This window comes from Branchiostoma belcheri, unplaced genomic scaffold (assembly GCF_001625305.1).
Source record: "Branchiostoma belcheri isolate BF01 breed outbred unplaced genomic scaffold, Haploidv18h27 scaffold5, whole genome shotgun sequence".
In the NCBI taxonomy this organism is placed as follows: domain Eukaryota; kingdom Metazoa; phylum Chordata; class Leptocardii; order Amphioxiformes; family Branchiostomatidae; genus Branchiostoma; species Branchiostoma belcheri.
This window is the reverse complement of record NW_017804131.1, coordinates 1156925-1179778: the sequence shown is the minus strand read 5'-3', so window position 1 is coordinate 1179778 and position 22854 is coordinate 1156925. Positions and strand designations below refer to the sequence as shown.

General features: G+C 39.6%; 1 protein-coding gene across 2 annotated transcripts in view; it reads right to left on the bottom strand.

Moving 5' to 3' along the window:
- Nucleotides 1–22373, bottom strand: part of LOC109479946 (zinc finger matrin-type protein 3-like) — a 41509-nt gene extending 19136 nt beyond the window's left edge. For both annotated transcript variants that reach the window (XM_019782024.1, XM_019782026.1), the window contains exon 1: nt 22266–22373. In XM_019782024.1, the coding sequence (XP_019637583.1) occupies nt 22266–22359 (94 nt within the window). In that variant the 5' untranslated portion in view covers nt 22360–22373. The remainder of the gene's footprint in view (nt 1–22265) is intronic.
- Between the last annotated feature and the right edge of the window lie 481 nt (nt 22374–22854).

Sequence of the window (22854 nt, the reverse complement as noted above, 5' to 3'; positions counted from 1 at the left end):
TCGGAAATTTTAAACAATTGAATTTGAACTTTTAATCAAACCACTAGCAATGATAGATGGGAAAACTGTAACAACTAGGAAGAAAAGGACTTTCCTCAACTGTTGGGGGGCAAAACATGAGCATTTTTCAGTTGATTCAGGACCAGAATCAAATTTTTTTTTTTGTCAAATCAGAAAAAACGAAGAGGCAAATCCGAGAACCAACAAATTAAATTGGTGTGGCCTCAGGTTCCATTCCTGACACTGATCATTATGTATAATAAAACAATGTCTGCTTAAGATAAGTCCAAACATGTGTGCAAGACGTGATAAGAACTACTGAAACATGAATATAGAACGGCTAACATAGAAACATTTAGAAAACATTACATATGGCATACATAAATATAAAGACTAGTTTGTCACAACAGGTTGAAATGAGAAACTTCAAATCTTATACATATAATGATACTTTGATATACAGCACCTCAGCATCTACGTTTAATTATTTCTTTTTCCAAGTGCTCTCCTATCTTCTATAATACCTGGCTGTAACATAAAATAGAACGTTGAAGATCATTCAGACACATAAATGGAGCTTCAGACAAGAAGATAGATATTGCAGTGTTAAATATCACAACCATACCGATATGCTGTCTAAATCACGGTGTATACAACCCATACCACCTTTGAATACACAAATTCACAACTCTTTGCTTTAGTGTGAATGCCAAGCAATAATATTTATGGGTCTTATTAACTGAGCTAACAGACCATAGATACAGTACCTGGCATATCTATTTTTCTTCAGAAGTTATATCACTGATCAGAATACACAGATACACCATTGCCTCCTCTTATTTCCCCCTTAACACTCCATCTTACTTTCATTTCAATTTCATGCTTCAGCGAAGTGGAAGAAATGGATCTAGGAAACATGTAATATTCAGCTCAGTCTGTCAGTACTCCGGATATAACCAAAATCATGACTCTCTCAAAAGACCATGTTTCATATGTCTTGGTTATTTCCCTCAGGGTTTGGCTGTACATAAATCATATTACGCTTCTAAGGCCAGCAAGGTGGCCTTGTGTTAGGGCTACTGGCTTAGAATCTTAAGATTCTGTGGGTTTCGAGCTCTAGCTGGCTGGGATGTTGTGCCCTTGGGAAAAGCACTTCACACCTATTTCCTCACTCCACATAGGTGAGAGTGAGTGCTTAATTTCGGTTAGGAACGTGCCCTCGGACAGGTCAGCACAGGAATGCCTGGGAGTATAGGAAACATTTACATGCCATTTTTCCCATTCAGGACACAGGAATCTGTACCATCAATAAAAACAGGCCAGGCAAATGGTAAAATTCATCACATTCATCACAAGTATTACAACACAATAGAAATTTTTAATAAAATTCTTTTCTATGATATTGACACCTGGGATGGTGGTATCATGCAATCTGACACCATCAAATATCTATAGACCTTTGTGCTACCAAATATCAAAGATAGTATGGTCATGTTATTACAATACAAGCGACATCTGATGCCTTAAACTTTCATGTGTCAAATACATGGAGATGGCAGCTGCTTAGTTAAACCATCTCCATGCTTCTTGTTACATTTCTATGATTAAAACTCTCCATAAACACCAATGTTATTTTTTGTCATGTGTGCGTCGGAATATGATCCCTCCCTGTTGGCTATTTTGGGCAGTGCCTAAGCCCTCACAACAGGGTCTTCCCAGCAACCATGTGAAATCCACACCCCTGCATAACACGCACTTCTGATCCCACAGGCCAGTCCCCCCTTCTGTCAATGTCCTTGTTTTGAAAAATTCAAACACTGTCTGGTTAAGTGGGATGCATTTCTCCTGCGTTATTCCAAACCGGTGGGCAAAGGAATGGAGTTCCATGAGTTTGGTGGATGCTGTAGGCTATAACCCAGGCCGTAACACAGACAACAGCTCTCAGCCTGGACTAGGACAGAATGTCAGGGTGGCAAGGGCAGTCATAAAATGGTGGGTGGGAGCCAAGGACAGGGCAACTGCAGGCAGCTGGGAATATCTAATGACTGGTCTGTGTGCCTGGTCATGCAGGATAGGTCTTTACTGGCCACTTAGCTGCATCATGTAGTATCATGAATGGGAGTGTTTAAGACATCACAACTTACAATCTAGCCTTAATTGCTTCGCTCATGGTAAAAGGTAACGTACATGCTCGTTATTTATTCTATCATACTTGCCAATAACAATGGAATAAGCATGCTGGGACATGCAGTTTGGTAAATCGAGGTCAGACAGGCAGGTACCCAATATTTTCAGTTGAAGGACTCAACCTTGGCTGGAATAACCCTTAATTAGAACTTACGGCCCTAATCAGATATCTAAATATAGATTTTATCAAAGTCTTTACAACGATCAACCAAGTTTATTACTTGATATTCCTAACAGCCACTTGATACGTCATTTCTCAGTAGAACGTTACAGAAGATGATTATCGGATACTTGTTATACAACATGTCAGACTAATTAACCGGTCCACTGCAGCTATATTTCATGATGCCCTATTGAAGCTTGCATCTATATTTGACGCTGCTAAAATGTATGTGATTTTAAATGAAGGTTGAGAAATATGTTTGTACAGGACCACAAATTGGTCTGACTTGCCATTTTGATTTTTAGGCATGGCTGAATTTTACTAGTAAACTCTTCCCATCTATTGTGTTACAGTTACGCAACATTGTCAGGTGGACCCAAGACCAAGTTTGAATTATATGTGGATTAGAATGCTTCTAAAATTGCCAACAGTCTTTAGTAAAACCATATATCAGAGATATTGATGGAAGCAGATTACCAGCATTGTCATTCAACGTTAGCAATCACACGTCTGATTCCTGGGAAAGCATTCTCAACAGAGCGTAATGCCATAATCTGTCAGTTCCAGGTTTCTCCGGAGGGGACACACTCGCTGTAGGCAGCTCCCCCCAAGTGACGTAGTTAACTACTTAATGTCATTAATAATACGATGATATACGACTGCTTGTGACAAGCTTGTCTGGGATACAGATCTAGAGCGTCAAAATTCAATGAACGTTCAGTCTGTAATATCAAAGATCTCCAATAAGTATGACTTAATAGGATCACAGAGATTTATTTGAAATGGGTAAATAAGAAGCTTAATATACAATATGCATAATTGGCCATCTCCTATAGACAATGCAACTAAATCCAAGAATACTCAGTAGGTATGGAAAATTGGAAAATGCATGACTATGGCACATCCTTGCCAAGTTATATAGAAAGTCTCATGACAATCTTTGAAATTGATTTAAGACATCTAAGGGATATACAGAAGATCTGTAACATATACAATACATGACAACGAGACTAAACAAGATGAAGTAGACACTGAAAAGATAGTGACAGCAATGCTGAGATGTGCTCCTTAGAAACATGTTCAGTTAGATGTAATTTGTGAGCCCAGCTTTGTTCTGATTCAGTAAACTGTAAAGTAAAACTGACTCTTCATCATACGATGATTAGATTATCAGTACTAGTCGTTTCCTAGAATTTCTGTATTGTAATTTGCAATATGCTGTATCTCATAGGGTCATACAATTGTTGAGCAATTTACTAAAGTATAACCTGAATTACAGTTTTTTACTCTGCAGATTTATTTTTAGATGGCAGAGACTGAGGATCGCAGCTCATATTTCAACATGAATTCAATCTTTAATGTTTAATGTCCATGTTTCATCCAAACTGTCCGGGAAGCTGAAAGCAAATGGTATGAACTGTGCCATTTTACAACATGTTTAAATTCCAGTAATATGCAAGAAGTATCTCTGGAATAACAAGTCCTCAATGACATAGGTACATCTATGGAGGACAGATTCTAATTATCATTCCTACAAGTCATGTACCTCAATCAAAAGTGTTGCTGACTTTAAATTCCATTGATGTGCAAGTCACTACAGACCCAAAGTGATATATGACCCAAAAGACCTTAGCTGATAATAGTTGTCACAGTTCCTATGGATACCGCTCCCGGCGGTGTTCACGACATAGGTTTGAATTAAAGTGCTAGATGAGTTGAACCCCCTAGGGACGATTTTACTGCAGGATTTAAAAATTAAACCTCTACTTTCCTCCTGAAGGTGAGAGGTCGGAACGCCCTCAATAAAGGGTGGTGGTGGGAGGTAAGTTAATCAGGAAGTGAGCATGATTGGTGTCCTATGGCCATATAATTGGAAATGGATGTGTGAAGCTCTCTTAACTTAATTACAGCTATGTAATATATCGTTACAGCAGAGATCTTCTAAATATTAAGTACTCTAACTTTAGGATAATGATCCATGCAACTAACTGTATACATTCTCTACACAATCCAAAACATTAAGTCAAACGTTTGATTTATATACAGCTTGTAAGGTAGCAAGTTGGTATGTGGGAGTAGTAAAATCATGAATATCTTTTATTCATGATGGATAGAAAATAGGACAATCAGTCATAATTAGAGAATTGCCTCTGTACTAATCTTCTAACAAGTCATTCTAGTCTGGCGCAGTCAACATATGAAGTATACCCTTTTCTAATACTAGTACCTTATCATGTACAGGAAATGGTTTGAAATGATGGATATGAGGATAAGAGGAAATTGATTCAGATCAGATGATAGCTTATGTTTAAAAAGATTACCGGGTAAAAACTGTGGACACTGACATGTCGCAAATTTAAGTTTCTTGCATCTTTCCATATGGAAAAGATGTACTTCAAGTCTCAAAGACATCTAAATTTTAAAGTTAAAGGAGCTTCCAAGGTCATGTCAAGTACACGGAGCACATGCACATACATGTATGCTAAGTGAACAGAACAGTGTATCTGATCAGCAGTTTTTACACCCTGTGAGTCCTGATGCACAGAGCTATGGAGATTACTCATATCACAGTATGAAGGATATCATATCAAAATGATCGCACCATCTGCTACCAACAGATACACTTGTATGAGAGATGTTTCCAGAAAGATTAACAATTTTTTTTCCTTCCATGAATTCTTATACCTACAATTTGTATTACATTTCTGCAGTGAAATTTTAGGAGTTTTCCGAAATGTATCAATGGAAGGTTTCCAAGTAGATAGGCTCTTGTGACCATTTTTTAAACACAAAGCAGGAACAACATGTGATGAGGGAGCAGTCTGACACGGCTCTATATTTGTGCACTTTCGTCTGCCTTTCAAACACCACAGGAGGTCCGACAACTGCTCTGATGTACCGACTGGAGGGGTATCAGTAGGGATTCCCAAATATTATATACCTTTCACGGATGCCTCGTAAATAACATTACTGTAGCATTTTCTATTCCCTGAAATAAGAATACACACATCACAAAGCTATTATCAATTGAGGAAGGTAACCATCAGGTTGACTTGTATAAAATAAATTTATGGGTAGATTGTTTTCAGTTGTGTTTGAATGTTTTCCTGTTAAATGGTATGACATTTCTTTTTAAATATAGCTTACATTCTGTGTGGAAAATGCTTGCATAAAATCCCTTTGAATATATACTGTCTGTCATTCTGAGCTATTTTAGTTCACAGCCCAGCAAGGGGTCTGTAAGTTACCTACTGGCAGATGGGAGGAAGGCATATCTCACGTAAAGTTCACACGCGAAAAGTTCAAACTTGTTCACTTTTATAAAATGGCCAATGGCTTAGTTCCCAAATATCTACAAGACTTGGTTCCCCCACTTATCCGTGATTCCACCCCTTATGGCCTGCGTACTGACCAGAATTATCTCCCTCTTACCATCAGAACTGAAAAGTACAAAAAATCTTTCTTGCCTTCTGCTGTTTTCTCTTGGAACAAGTTACCCCAGACCGCCAAAGAATCCCCATCCATTCGTGCATTCAAAAATGAATTAGAGTCTTGCTTTGATAGCATGCCCAGACATCCCCACTACTCTCACGGCCACGGACACCATGTGACTCACCTTACCAGACTCAGGCTTGGTTTCAGCCAGCTGAACTACCACCTATTCCAGCATCACTGTATCAGTAGTCCCGAGTGCAAATGTGGGCATCCAAATGAGACACCAGAACACTATTTATTACACTGCAAATGTTATAATACTGAAAGGACCAAAATGTTGTTATCCATATCTTGCCTTCATCTTGAAAACATACTTCCTTCCGACCCACTCAACGTAAATGACGCCACATTATGTACTTTACTTCTTACAGGTAGCCCCAGCCTCCCTTACCCTACCAACTGCCGTATCTTTGATATTGTGTTTAACTATATCCACCACTCTGGAAGATTTGACCAATCTCAATAATGTTATGCTAGGTATTGGTGCGCCAGCCACTTTCATTTTATGTTAATGCTATACTTTATGTCATCTTTATGTTTACATTTGTATTATGTTTTATGAGCAGCGGATTTACATAAGCACAACAAGTGCTTCCTATCCAATGCTCAACAATCCATGTGAATAAAATAAAAATATCTCACGTATTGAATAATGAAATTAGTCAAACTCTTATTTAGTCTTAAATCATGTCTGGTCTGAGCTCAGCTTCATTGAGGAAATTCACTTGCAACAGTTCCTCATCAGGCCTAGGCTTGTAAGATTGTAAGTCATTGGACAAAGCAAGCTGGAGTTGTCAATTTAATTTGCTCGCTATCGAACGGGTATTAGAACGAAAATGGACAAGACTAAAAATACAGTACCTCAGTTGACCCCTACATCGAAAGTCTTGTTCAGAGATAGCAAGATTTTTCATTTTGGAACCTAAGATATTGTTATGAACTACAGAGTAAAGACAGAATACTACCAATAAAAAAAGTATATATTTTTTTACTCCCCATCACAAGTTTCAAAACATGGGAATTGCAAGTTTATACATTTAGCTGTACAAATCTATTAACTGCTAGTTGTGGGTTCAAATAGAATCAAGTCAAGTACCCCTGTATATACAGTCAAAAGTCAAGGGCACACGCAATCATCACCATCCATGGCCACCTACCACCTTCTACCAAATTCAATTGGCCTTGTATCTGGGACTTCAGGCCACCTAATCATCTCCTGCTTGTGTGCGTGATCATTTGCCAGGGTGGAAATTACACATACCGGCGAGGTTCCAGAGTGGTTTATATGTATCAGGGCACAGGTCTGGAGCTGTGAGTACATGTTATGTATGTTATAATGTAATACAGTTTGTAATGTACATGATTACCACCAACCCCAATCAAGGGCCAGCAGAGTGTAGCACATGTTGAGTGGTCTACACTGGCACATGAAAATTATTGATCCAACAGCCCTTGACAGCTGATGCAAGTACAAGTACAAGGTACAAAGTCATGGTATAATATCTGACCAAAAACTTTTAGATATCTTGTAGTTTATACTTTGTTCATATATTAAATCATGTACACTCACACTGTGCTCCAAAACAAAAGGCAGCATGCTAGCGTGAGATTCATCTCTGGATTTTCTACTTTAGGAGAAGATTTACAGGATTTGGGAGGGCAAGAAATGAAAGGGAAGGGATTTTAAAGATAATTAAGAAATGGACCATGTAATCCCAAAATTAAGATGAAAGGAAGAAGCTATAATACATATAGGCCATTTAATGACTAGGACCTGTCAAAGCAGCCTTAATGGCTTTTCTGGGAGAAACAGGTTCTAGAAGGACCTAGTTTGATCTCAGAACAGATGAGATGACACTTGTTTCCAGAAACTCTTTCCCAAAGGAACAAGATGAAAGCATTTGATTTGCTTCTATGTTTTGAGAAACAAGGATGGTTGAGGATGTAGATTTTTCACAAAATCAAAGAACCTTGCCAAAACCTTCATCATTCTTACTTTAATACGGTCCGATACTGATCATATCCCAAAGCCAGACAGTCTGGCTGTACATGTTTCTTTACCTCAAAAATGATTTCTATTCCCCATAGAATGATATCTGTTTCCATGTTATTTTAAGTGATTATCAACAAGGTTCCAATTTGTACTCTTCTTTGATCTTAGTGTCATGTATGTAAATACATGCATAATTCATTTTTCAATGGAGATTTGAAACAAAATTTCAATACACTCGCAGCCCCCAACCCAGGAATATACATGGTCCTACCCTATACAGAGTGAAATGCTGTGAAAAAGGACAGCAGTCCCTTGTAATAGACAGGTAAGGGACACTGGGACTGTTCTGGGCGGGGAAGGCGCTAACAACTTCCCCCCTTGGACACAATGGGGGTTATGAGGCCTATAATAATATATATACCACCCCAGGAGGGGGGACAAGTGGTCTGGAGATCATTTGTCAAGTCTGGGTGGGGCTGAGACTGGGAGGACAAGGAGATGGCTAATGGAACAGCAGTAAGTGTGATCTCTGAGGGAGGAAATGGCTTATTAGATGAGGGACAGGTCTTCATGGGGAATTAGGCAAATGTAGGTCAGAGGGAGAGGAAGGATCTATTATATAAGTAGGTTGTATAAGTAGGTTGGGAACTGAGTGGTGCTAGCAAAGTATCTACTGTAATCTACAACAAGCTGGGAAATTATAAGTGCAAGGTTAGAATTCATTACTTCAATGGCACTTCTGTGTCCACACTAGCATGTAGTATATACATATATATACATGTATAGGCACATCAGTGTGTGTCAGAATAGCATGCAGGAATCTTGCTATGCATGATGAAGAAAGAAATACCTCAACCTCTGTAAATAATGTATATCAATATACATAGCAGTACGCACTGAAAAAATGTACATACATGTATAAGAATATTATTTTCCAAGAATTTGGTAGTTTGCCAAGCATCATATCTTGTGCAATAAATAATATGAATAACAATGCGCAATTTTTTTTTTCCTTTCAGTCATTTTTTTCCTTTCAGACCTTCCTACTGTCCTGAGGGTCTATTAGCTATAAGTATAAGTGTCTATATGACATTGTGTGTTGCAGCATGTTGGTAGTTCTGATGAGTTCCCAGAACTTCAGAATAAACTGACGAGCTGTTGGCAGCCTGCTACATCTGGCAAATCTCACAGGGACGTCCTATTACACACCATGTACCACCGCTGCCAGAGAAATCAAACAGCCATGGCCTTCTGCATGCCACAGGTGAGAGTTTTTTCCTCAGGGACGGTACATTTCTTCCACCTAATGGGTCCCAGAGCTATTGTTGCCAACATGTGCCTGTATGTACATGCCATAGGTGAGAGTTCCACAGAGATGATACATTTCTTCCACCTAATGGGTCCCAATACTACTGTTGCCAACATATGCCTGTATGTACATGCCATAGGTGAGAGTTTTTTCCTCAGGGATGGTACATTTCTTCCACCTAGTGGGTCCCAAAGCTGCTGTTGCCTACATGCATGCCATTCTCAATCCAACATTAAAACTTGCTCCTTTCATGACCTGAAAAATTAGGGACAATTTCTCCTGAATATAGGAGACATTAAATGAACAATACTGGAAGGATGCTCTTTTTGGTGACCTTTTATTCAAATCTCGATTATACAGTACATTATTAATAAAACATACAATATCATACATGTATTTGTTTGATATAGACATGTATAAGTGTGACATTATGGTAGTGAATGGATCTAAACGAAAGTAGATGCATAGCAAGAATGAAATTGTAACTTAACAGTCTAACATTACAGATTAACTCCTATCCATCTACTGCAATTTGTATCAACACAAACAAACATTGTAAGAATATACTGTGTTTTTAAAAAAGGAGATGTCCTATAAAAAGATGGCAGTTCAGTTTTCACTTCCTACACCACTGGTTGGAGATTAGCATACTCAAGTCTTGTCAGGAGATTCTTTACTGTGCAAACTTCACACAGAGATGGCAACAGAACTTCATCCCTAAGGAAAATAAACTGCTGGCACATATGGACAGAAGATGAAGGGACACTGAGTTCAGATCCGGAACAGGTTTACACTACTACTGACAGGAAGTCTCGCTGAGGTCTCGGCAACATGTGGATATAGAAAGACATCATGGATAGATGGAAGAGTGTGCATGAACTGACTTTTTATTACCTTTTATGATCTAGTAATTGTATGTAAATTATGACCTTTGTGAGCATGTATTGTGTCTGTTTCCCATGGGTCATAAAATGCACATCCAAAACAAAGCACCAAATAAATAAATCAAGAATTACTGAACATTCATCATTTGCTGGACAATTCATCAAGAAAGGTTACTGTCTTTAGTCTGCCGTCTTGATTTATACTTGAGTTAGTGTTTTGTCAACTCCAGCTTTTAAAAGTCAGTTTGACATGTCTCGAACTATATAAGGCAAAACCGGCTCATCTTTAAACAATGCTGAGATGAAAAAATGAGCGATTGCAGATTTGAGACTTGCATGGGCAGCAGATTTATGGAGTGTATATGTCTTTCTCCAAACATGTCCCATGCTTGGCTATGGTTGAAGGCAAAAGGCTGGGTGATGGATAGTTCATTCAGAAGTCGGCACATATTTCCTAGACGCCACAATTTGTACGGAAATACGGACTATCAGTCTCCATTGCCTGATGAATTAATTGCAAGAAGAGTACCCGGTAACTTAGATCAAAATGCCTCTGGACATATTCAATGGTAGAGACGGATGTCAACCCGACTAACAGCTGTCATTTTCACATGAACACTACTGAAATTTCCCCAATTCATCACCACTAATTTCCACTGATAAAGACAATTACACCAAACCTGGTAAACATTATTATCTATGAAACAATATTCAAACTACAGAAATTTGTATACTGCAAACTGGAGGTGCATATGTTATAGGAGATGTGTAATAACACTATGCAATTGGATAAAATTGCAGGTCTTTTCCATTTCAAAAATAGCCCTTTTGTAATTTCAACATTTTTACTGCAAATTTCATGTGGGTGTATACAGCCCTTCCTGATGATCGCAATATTGCTTGTTCGCTACTTGCTTGTTTTAAACTATTAAAAACTCTGACAGAACTTTGAAGCACTGGTATAGATTAACCTACTGAAAGACCACAGACACATGCTACTGACAGGTCTGTCACACATTATGTATGGTCTGATTACTGGAACCCTTTCCACATATGAAAGTAGGTCAAGCTTTTGAAATGGGGTCAAAAATAAATGGAGCCTTCCTAAAGGTCATGTAATGAGAAATTAAGTAGATGTCTGATCAGCTAACCAAAGCGTGCTCATTGTCTATTGATCTCTCATATATTTTCCTTTACTAAGTCAGTGTAGTGTCCCCCTATGACCTTAGCCTGGTATCCAGCATATGGTGGTTGGGGCAGGCTATCTTGGGAGGAAGGGCTCTAATAGTTTCCCCTACCCAGCTCAACTGGCTGCCTGGTACAGTGGGAGTGCTACGCCTATAGGACTCAGAGAGCTTTGCTAATAGAGTTTTGTAGGCCAAGAGTTAATTAGACCCACCACAATGGGCTAATTGGACTCCTGTGCAAAACCTACTAGGGAACCTTGCTTACATGTAGTTTGCAGAAAAGCTCCTGCATGCGAAGAGAGCCTGCCAAACCAATAGACTGGATACCAGGCTACTATGACCTCAGTCTGTCTGGACGGAATCCCAGGACAGTGGTGTTCAGCAGAACCTGCCACACTGTTTGACAATGGCAGGAGGTTATGTACTGGTATGTGCCAGGTACTATATAGGAATAAACAATGTCTGCAGTAGAGATACTGCCTGGGACATGTCTGGGATAGCCAGGCTCTTCCATTTGACAGCAATTTGCAACATGACAATTCAAACACACAATCTTCTGGCTTTTTCAGGCTTGCCAAATTTCACTGTGTAGCCGTCCCTCCCCATTCAGCAAAGTGGTTGCACCCTGTATGAAGGGAATCACCATGTAAACATTTTGAGATCCCAGAGCCCTGACCAGCTTCAAAGTCAAGGTCAAAAACCAAGGCCTCCAAGGTCATGCAGCAACCAAATTCTGCACAACAACTGCGCTGTGTTGTTTGAAAGCACCAAAGACAATGTCACTCCACTATACCAGCATGCACTAATTAGCCCTGGGCCATATGGATGATGTCAGGAAGGTCCCCTCAACAACTGTCTCCCACAGACTATGGTCAATATTTGGAAGGGAGCTTTCTGCACTGGAATGCAACCTGGGAGGAAACACAAGGATACCTTGGAGGCTGTGCACTCATCTAGGGTTTGCAACAGAGACTTGCCTTTTTCCTGTGGGTAGATACTGTCAGTTTGTCCTTGATTTGGGGCAGATCAATAGTGATTATGAGGAGGGGAGAGAAGAATAAAATTCATTTGTACTCCTTTCAACAATGACATGATGATTTGAATGAGTAGGCTTGTAGAATATCATACAGCAGGGAACCCATTAGTACCTACAGGTATTGGCCACAAAATTAAGACACAAGGACAAAAAAAATCAATATAACACAAAATTGACTTTCTAAGCAACAAAAAAACAGTACTGTCTTCTTATTTAATTTCAAATTGTTGGATCAATAACAAAATTCTGTGTAATATGAATTTGATATTTTACATTTCTGCAGTCTTCTTTCCAGATCTGAAAAAAAAGCTGGCCGAGTGTAGACACAACACAGATTCACATATGCACTTGCCAAATTAGGATAAAATCAGGGAAAGAAAACTTCCCAGTCAGCCCTGGGATTATTTCTTATCTTCCCTGCCCTATCCTCCTAACTCCACTGCGGCATATCATACCCCCAAAGAAGGCCTTCTCTGAACTGTGGAGCAGATGTCGGAAGGGAAAATAGAAGCCGCTGAGTGAAGTGATTTCCTCAACTCTCCTGGGAGGAAAAAGTACTTTATATGTATGGGCTGGAGACCAGGCCTGGCGCTGTTGATGGGCCAAGGAAAATGCCATTTCCTAAACTGCCGCATTATTACTTGCCGCCTAGGACTTCCCACAGGCAAGTGACTTGAGGACAGATATTACCAGCGAAAAGCTGGGAAAAGAACTGCAAATTGAATCGTATAGGTAATATACTGTGAGAGAGTTGCCGCATTCACACCATTATTGCACTAGTAATCATTGTGGCGTTCCTTTATTACAGATCCTGAAAGAGTAAAATGGGATAAGCCACGATTTCTGTCACTTTCCCACGCAGCTGTGAAACATAGAGACAGATCTAGAATACAAAATGTGAAAACATGCTCGCAATAAAAAAAAGGCTACAGCTACATGTAGAATAGCCTGACCAAACTTTTGTACCTACATGTAGTAAAGGAACTGCAGATGCAGAATACAGTGGAAGAGAGAGAAATGGGTAGATTGTACATCAAAGATATGTCAGTGCCAGTTGAATTTCAATATCTGATTCAAAACTGATTCAAAAATTCAAAATTTTGTTCTCTATAGAAACCAGAACTGGCGGCAAAACACTTAAAGGTGATCTCAAATATCCAGAGTTGTTTTGAGATCCTAGACAACCAATTCCTACCTGTCACCACCATCTGATACATCTTTTGTTAATGGGCTACAATTAAGCTGGCAACTGGCTTAAGTGGTTGGAGTGGCACCAAAACAGCAGCATTGACTGGTGGGTTCCCCACTGTTACCATATGTTAGATATCTGTTAGATATAGCCTTTGGTACAGTCTGAATCATTGCTAGCCAACTGGTCTGGGGAGGAGGAATATTGGAAGGGGAGAGGGCAAAACTGAGGTACTAAAATACTGTAAATGTGATTTTTTACAGACTGCATATTGTCTGCGTTTTAAATTGAAGTCCAAGAAGACAAGTGCCTTGAGCAATCCACTGATGGATTTTAAATATGTCATCAATAAATTATAATGGTGGAAAGAAATTACACATCACCCAACCCATGAGTCAACAGTCCTTCACCTTATTCATCATACCACATGATCTACGTTGATTTTCCTGGTGCTAGAACTGTGCCACATCCTGAACAACTTAGCTTTTACTTGTCTGGTACCATGGAATGCATCAGTTTTAAATTAGCCTTTAATTGCATGATTTCAATCCTAGGATAGAACTATTATTAACATTCCGTGAGCTTGCTGATTTAAGTGCTTTATGGCTAATTCCAATTTCTTTGTTGCTTCTCGTTTTCAAAATTCATATCCTTTTGCCAACCACTGTCTCCGAAGGACAGGAAATTTGTCACGATATATCATTCAATAATGCATGTATCTCCACAATGGAGATAATAAACTTCAAAACACATTATCCTAATCATAATCCAGACTGTCAAATTACCATGTCCTACTCATAGCACATGTATGCACCTAATCAGCACCAAATGCACTGTGTAAATCATCATTTCAATTATTCATCATTATTTGTAGTAGATCACCATAGCTATGTATCCTGGAAGTCCTCGTGGCAAAGAGCCATAAATTCCTGTAAAGCCTAGACCTTTGTTACCACAAGGTCCATCCCCTATGTCTGGTTCATGCACACCTGCACTATAAATCGTATGAAAACAAACTCAAAACCGATACAGATAAAGAATTCATGCTATTGTTGTGGTCTTCTTTACGGCATCTTCAATCAATATTGCAAGGCCATCATGTGCCATCTTCTTTTTCCTCTTCTGAACTTAAGAGCCATCAAACTATCAGCAATGAGTACTACAGACTGCAATATCGGGAAGTTATACCTGTGATGGTTAAGCCACAAGGGGAGGGGGATGTAGAGAAAACAACAACTTTAGTTGGGTCGAAAGTCTACATCACATTTCAAATCCATTGCTGAATTGGTCCCCATCATTTTCAACATGAAACCAATTTTGTCCAGAAAATGACACCTCATTAATTATAAATGTGCAGACAGGTAGACTGTTCCATTCATAACAAATAATAGTGCAACACCCAAAGCAAATTGATAACATATTGGGTCCAATAATTATATTACGCTTGCCGCCTACACATGTAACTGAGTGAAGATGAAGATTTGTTTGCTGGGGTACAAAATAAAACAGTTGGCAGTAAAACTTTTACTTTACCTGACAAAGATGCCATCTTGTTCAACTTAAAGAGGATAAGAACACAAGGTTTCACTTCCTAAGTAGATTGCGCCCAGGTTTGGTATTGTGTCTAACAGGATGGAAATGCACGCAACAGCACACCACTGGCTAAGTAAGACCAGACATAGATTTACACAATTAGCCTTCAGTACTGCATAACATCATACTTATCTACACCCCATACCATTACTGGTAATTACTACTTGATCACGGATGTCCAATTATCTTTCTAATGATACATGTGGATTTTGGAAGGAGGAACATTGAATTATTTCCCATTATTTATATCCTTGCTCATGATTATCTTTCATTTCATATTTGACATACTTTCGTGCATTGAAATTCAATAATTATACAGCTGGGATATGATCTTTTCCAAAGGGCTCATCTTACAGATCAATTTTTCCATAGTCATACCCTATTCCTCAGGATAGTCTGTGTAACACTGCTGTCTGTGGCTATAATGGGCCCCTCTTGGCCAAAGTTGGCCACTATAAACTTGATTTAATTAGGTCATCCTACAGGGCAGGTCTGAAAAAAAACGGTCTGAAAAAAAAGGTCTTGCCATTTCAAGTGTCTTGGTGCAATGCCATGACCACATTAAGTGAAGTGTCAATGGCCTGAAGAGTTTTTAAACATCTATTGTGTAAGAAATGAAACTACCTGTACATGTGCATGTACATTTCAATTTGGTTAACAAAAAACATTGCTAGACAAATTTCACTGCTACGTATATGGTGAGAGGTTAAAAGCACAGAATCATTCAAATGCAGGACTATTAATTATTCTTGGCAATGTCAATATCACATTCAGTCAGACACAATTGTAAGTTGTGTTCAACTGTGTGACTGAACATATTATTATTATTACTCAGTAAACAGTTGTTTTTTTTTCGGAAAAATGAAACTCTTTGCAAGTCCATTTCCCTCTCAGTCTCAGTCATATTTCAATCTGTATGCAGTGTGAGAGTGCATAGTTAGCTGAGAAAGAATGAGGGAGAGTTTTGTGTCCAGATAGAACGCATTACGTACCTCAACCCAATCCTTAATATGTCACAAGCCAGAACCATGTGAATGGATCATCCTGCATGCAGGTTGCCTGAGGATAAACATGTTGTCTAACAGATTGCAAACAGCTTGACATGCTGACAGAAAACACTCAGATAACCCCACTGCTCCAGGCACTGTGCTGCACCCAACATGATAAAAACGTTGGACTAAATCTAGCAAGCACTTAATCTTTACGAAAGTCAGAGGAGGTCACCAAAAGATGTGAGGTGGTAAGACTACGTGCAAGAAAAATTGAGCTTATGATAGTAATCACATTACAGCAAGATGATATCTATACAAAGGGTAGATTTAATAGCAGTCTTCCATCTTCCCAATTATCGGCTGATATATTCTCATCTGATCATTCACGAACATTGATTGAAATAAAAAGAAAATGGTGAGGGTACTACAGGAGAACCTACCATGGTTCTCGATATGGATCAGGTGGATGAATACGGATAGATACCGGGCTAATAAAAACCAGACCAACATTTTAGAAGTACAACGATCCATCATGAATCTTCTTGGTCATTCCCTTAAGACCTGTGAGCATTTTGGCATGATTTCTTTTGGCACTGAATATTTCATTAGTCATAGCCTAAGGGACCAGAAGTGTGGAGGGAAGACATACTACCTGTGCTTGAGATGCTTTAGATAGGAAAGGGTACTACTAAAGGTTATTTGTATATTCTCCTGGCGAACAGTGGTCTCCCTAAGGCTTGGATTGGTAACCTGAAGTTGAAAAGGTGTTTGACAAAATTTACCTGACAACTACCCTCCGAGACATTTGCAATAATGCTTACTTTGCAGTAGGTAGCTGACAGTTGGATTTTTCCAGCCATTCAGTGGTTCCGAATTCCAATACGCGAGATATCGGAAAAGTGTCCCATCAAATTGGATATTAACACACTTCAACACACCGCCATTAAAAAGACACTGATTGCTTTGCGTGACAATGAAGTCATTACACGTCTGAATGGGGAAACATAAAGAGGTGGTGCCAGGAAATAATACACACCTGCAGGAAACGCTCATTTTAATAAATAAAGCCAGTGAGATATGAACATCAAACAGGCAATAAAATATGCAGAAGAAGTTTGGAATGCTACAGATTTCAAGTTCAATTTCATCTTATAAAGTAAGCAATATTCTTTATATACCGCTGAATAAAAACAGAATTGGATTTATCACATGCAGTTATTTGGTTACGCTCGGTAAAAGTCCCCAGCTGGAAATAAAAATGTAAGCCACTAAAACGATTTGATTAAATACAAACCATATATATTTTATATGTACCATGATGGACACAGATGAGTTACCCACAACTAATACAGTACTACTACTAGATCTAGAAGTAGGACTTTACAACTTATTAGAATCCCCTGAATATGGAATCACCAGTGAATATAATCCCCATGAACAGGCCGCCCCAGAAAGTAATACGATTTGGAATCAAGCAAGCACATGCAGTTTGAAAGTACAATGTCGGCATGCCAAATGATACCGACTGGGCTGTTATGGAAGTGATATATACCTGGCTGTGAAATATCTGTTCTATCTAAATGTTCACTAAGATGTTAGCTCTCTGGGTGGTAAAACACTGCCAACTCTGATAAGCTTGAATTACCATAGGAACATTTGCCACATGGCGTGGGCTATCCAGGTTAGGTTTGATATATTGCTCATTGTCGTTTCAAGCCTTTCAATAGGTTTCAGTGAAAAGGCAATGCTGAGTACACATTGTACATGTATCACAGGAGCCGGCCTTGCCCTTATAGAGATACCGGTAGGAATTTTAAACAAGGGATGTGCTATTGCTAGAGTGTAACGTCTAAAAAAACTGGCATCCTCTACAATTACACTGTAAGAAACTTAAACATATTTGTCATCCAATTCCTACACATGTATATCTACAGCTCCGACCCTCTATCAACCATCAACATTGCAGTTTCTAGTGTCAGGTAACTAAGCAATTAGCTTTCAAACATTGAAACAAGAAAGGAAGAAAATGTAGCCCTAACAGAGCCAAGTACTTGCGACTACATCGACTATACAGCTGTGTAAAGAATAAAAAAGGTAGCTATGTTACGGAACAAGTAGTGCACACATATAGGTCTAGACAAAAGAACTGGATGCCTGTTTAACTGGATATTGGAGATACGTGTACATTGTACCTTTGATAATAAATGTCTACAAACGGAGGGCAATAACACTAGGTGAGAATGTAGTTTCCAGTAGACAGACAGGTGGGACAAAAGGCAGGTAAACCTTCTGTAGCATTTTCTATTTGCACAGGTTTTCATTTCGTTCAGTATGGTTTACAAAGCAAAGGCAGAACAGTTACATACATGTCAAACTATCCTATCAAAACATATTTGTTTACAGTAGCAAGGATTGCACTTAAAACAGTTACAAACTTGAATTTTTACCATGAAAATATAATTTCTACAGTCTCAAAAGAATTTTGCTCATATTTCCATTTACTCAGTTTTATATAACCAAATTTCATCAGTCATAACATTGAAACCTCCTTGGTTATAACATTACCTATGAAAGAAAAAGCAGCCATGTGGAGATTTATGACTATGCTAAGTCACTGAAACATTAATCGGCCTAGGCTACTGAAGAGTGAGCACACCCATAATGCTGTGCCCAGTCACTGCAATACTGGCCTTGACAGATGGCATGCGGAGTAAAAACCCTCCTAAGTGGATTCACTCTGGCAGTGTAAGGGAGCCTATTAACGTGGCAGTTCTGGAAACAGGGCTAATGCAAACCACCGGTGGGTTACCCCTATCCAGAGAATACAATTTCATGCACGACATTTGCCACAGGCCTTGACAGAAAAGTAAACATTTCCATTAACCATCCTAGCTGCATCAGCTCTGAAAATCATTACTATAATGAATTGCAAAGGAGGTAATTACTGCAGTACAATTGAGTTATACTTATTATCTACTACTGTCATGATTGCGACCAAGATAAGTACAATTCTGGCAGTGGTCTGCTTGCAGTTAGGACCTAAGAAAAATGAATTTGGACATATTCAGGATAGGCTGTGCAAATCGTGGCAACAGTTCTGACTATTTAAACACGAACACGTACAGAAATGCTTAGTGATATAAAAATGTTGACTGAGGTCAATCGTCCAAGTGCCCTTGTTTTCTTCCGTGAATAACTTTGAGCTACAAAACAATCAATCATAACGTACAAGGTGTCTGTGCTATCAGACATTCTGCTTGAGTCTAAGTAATGCAGCACCACTACTATTCTACCCATCACTGCATTCAAAGTATGCCATAATCGCCTATGGGTTCTGACTCAGAAAGGTGTTTGCATGCATAACACTTAGGAGTGATGACATTTCACTTGCCCGTATCTAGTTAGCAAAGAAAGATATGCAAGAGACTGCTCTGGGGCTATACGACCTCTGGCCTTGTATCAGGACTGAATTTTTAAAGGGTTAGGATCAGGACAGCTTGTGGGAGAAGGGAAATATGAATTACATGCATTTATACTGCAGCAGGAGACACACAAAAAGAAAAATGTGTAATGACTCTTAATACCAACTTTGACAATAAATAATCAACAGAGGAATACCTATCAGTATGAACTGTTGACCTAAACTGAAAAGGAAAAGTTTTCACTGACATCTCACTTTCACATGCACCCCCTTCCGAATCCTTCAATGTCATTTTGGTGTCAGTATCCAAAGTTTTGCCAAGCTAAGTACACAAAGGTCTGAATAAAGAACGCGTCATTGAGTTCCACTTCCTTGTAACATTTCAAAAGGCTGCGAAAATAAATTGGAAACAGTTGCAAAGGAGGACAGAAATAAGGTCTTTGCCTTGCAGGTTTGAAAGGGTGTCATGAGTACTTAGCATCACAAACCTGTCAGGGTGTGACTGATACTGGAAGGCTTCAATGTTGTTATGTTTTTAGGTCACGTTTCAAGGACAACATACACATATCATAAATAATCAGCACTTCACAAGCTAATTCTTTCCACCTCTTTAGTGAGACTAACTATGCCCCAGGATCACTGACGGGTCAAAAGAACTCTGCAAAGGCATTCAGTGAAGTAAGGACCCATACGCACTAACACTGGTAAATTGAGCTAACTGAGGGGTGATACAGGGCACAGCTGTGATGGGGAATCAATATTTCAACAAGGCATTGATATTTCCATGGCTTAATTTGTTCATTGTACACAAGGACCACCAAGTGGCACTTTTCAGGGCTATGGGACATCGGCCTAAGCTGGGGAAAATGGATGTTGACACAGCAACTCGGAAAGACGAAGGTATGTGAGATGCTACACGTACACTGTCACACAAGGATTTGAACTGTGATTCAATTATAGAATTTGCTGCTTACAATGATGAATTCCAAGCTGGCTGAAGTAGAAATTTATATACCCCAGTGGCACGACTCCTGTCTCCCATTGTTCAAGGGGGGGTTAAACAATCCAAACATAAATATACACGTGCCTTGTGTAGACATACCTTTGTGATAGATTTATGATTAGATTGTATAGATATAAGACCTGCTCTTTACTTTAGCCTGACAGCTAGCCATGTCAACTGGACCCCTCTGTCTCTGACTGTTGGTGTTGGTACTGTGGAAAGGATTAGACCATCATTAGCACCAGGTGGGGAATATTAAAAGCCCATCATGATTTAAAGGCTTTTATAGTGTTGATTTAAGCTCTGCCAGCCCAGTTAGTGAGGGGAAGCATGTGGCAGCAGTCTGGAGTAGGCAAACCTTTGGCATTTACCTCTGGACACACACACTAAAACTTGTAAACTGAGCTGCACACGAACCCGGGTGAGATCCAGTTTCTTCTGCCATTATCCTAGTTCAATTCTGGCGTAGCTCACAGCAAGTAGACCAAAACAGTCTATATTCATGGTCATGGCAAAAAGGGGCGGGTCAAAGTTTCCATGAGGAGGGTGGCCATAAAACTAGGAAAATTGAAGAAAGTGTTGGTGCAAGCAAGGGTGTACTGATTATACAAGGCCTGTACCTGTCAAAAGGTACTGAGCAAAATTGAACTATAGACATCAGGTTAGGTATATAGCATGGGTGTCAGAAGTTGATTTGAATGGAATAAAAGGAAAAGTAAAGGAGGAGGACAATATGATCTAAGACATGGGTATTATTTTGTAGAATAAGGAAATTACATTTTCTGGACTTTGGACTCTAAGACACTTCCACTTTGAATGCTGACATTTATCAAACCAGACTGTAGGGTAGTTGACAGTTAAGGGTTGGCAGCAGGGAGATTGTATTTCACTTTTAGCTTACAGGTAGTGACCCAAAACATTGTATATTCATTGCAATCCAGTCTGCCATTGAAAAATCCAAATAGCACATATCTTATACCTGCAGCCTGCAAACTACAACAATGTCCCAGATTTAAACCTTTATAGGGTCAAAGATGCACCTGGCTGTACTCATCCTTTGAAAGTGGACACTCGGTTTCTTTTAAGCTGGCATCAGGGCATACATGTTAGACAGTATCACATTAGGTACGGCAATCGTCCCGTGGACAAAAGTAAACTGCGATAAGAGTGAAAGAAAGAATATCTCATTTCGTAAGCCCATTATTCTTGTACCAGCTGTAGAGCCAGCCCAAAACACTCTGTATTCAGCGCCGGTACAAAGGGGGCGTTATGGGCCCGAGTACTGCACGGAGTGAAATCATACATTTCTGCGAGCTTCTGTACGCTTTTCCAATTGAAAAAAAAAACAGAAAAGTGACACTGGTTTTAAAAAATATGGCCCTTTTCCTCTAAACTGCGTACTTGGGGATTATTGCTTGCTAGTACTTTCATTCGCCGCCCTGGCCCTGCCCACTTCTCGGTCGTTAAACGATGTTGTGTATATCCTTACTACCAGGCGGTGCATGATTATAAAATTGTACAAGCGTTCCCGATTAGGCTTACTCCTTCTACCAGTCGTCCCTGTCCCAGCTCTAGCGTGCGGAACATCCCTCCGATCCGATCTAGTCTCCCCGGACAGGCGGGGTAAAGCGAGTCGAAGGAATCGCTGCTTCACGCTGAGAGGTGACTCGGAGCAGGGCCGTCCGGACACCGAACACCCGCCGAGGACGTGAGCGCATCGCCCCGCGGCGCCGCTCTCTCCCGCGCCCGCTTCGCTACGATCACGACTTTTTGTAGGAAAACGTGAGAGCGTGGGATAAGCGAGTTTACCTACCGTTCTGGGGCTGATCCGAGCCGTTGGAAACATTGTTGGCGACGAGAGTTGGCTGCCCGCGAGCTGACACACTGCTCCCGTCCGTGGTAGCCATGTTGGACCACTGCACTGGGCGGATCCGGAGGGGGGGACAGGATCTTCCACTCCAACAGGGTGGCGAAAAACAACATCAACTCGCTTAAATCTAGTAATTAAGTGCAGCTATCAACGATTATATTGTTTTCTAAGGTATATTTAATGTCACTGTAGAATTTGTAAAGAACATCAGCGCTTTCTCCTAACTCAGGAAGTAGTTTTCGACTTCGATAGGTTAATAAAAAGTTAAGGAGTTAGCAGACTATAACCATTGATAAGCACCATATATATTGCATGGTGCCTCAGTTATCAAGTGTTGGTGAATGTATAATAAAGTATATTCGTGTTTTTCTATTCTAAACATAACTATAGTAATATGAAACTAATCATGTATACATAGCGGACTGGCGTGTTTAAATTATAAACGCATTCTAATTTTTAATTGGTGGCTAATTTGTCGCATCCTTAATCAAGCATGTTTCCAATCCTCGCGTGAATGACAATAACCGTACAA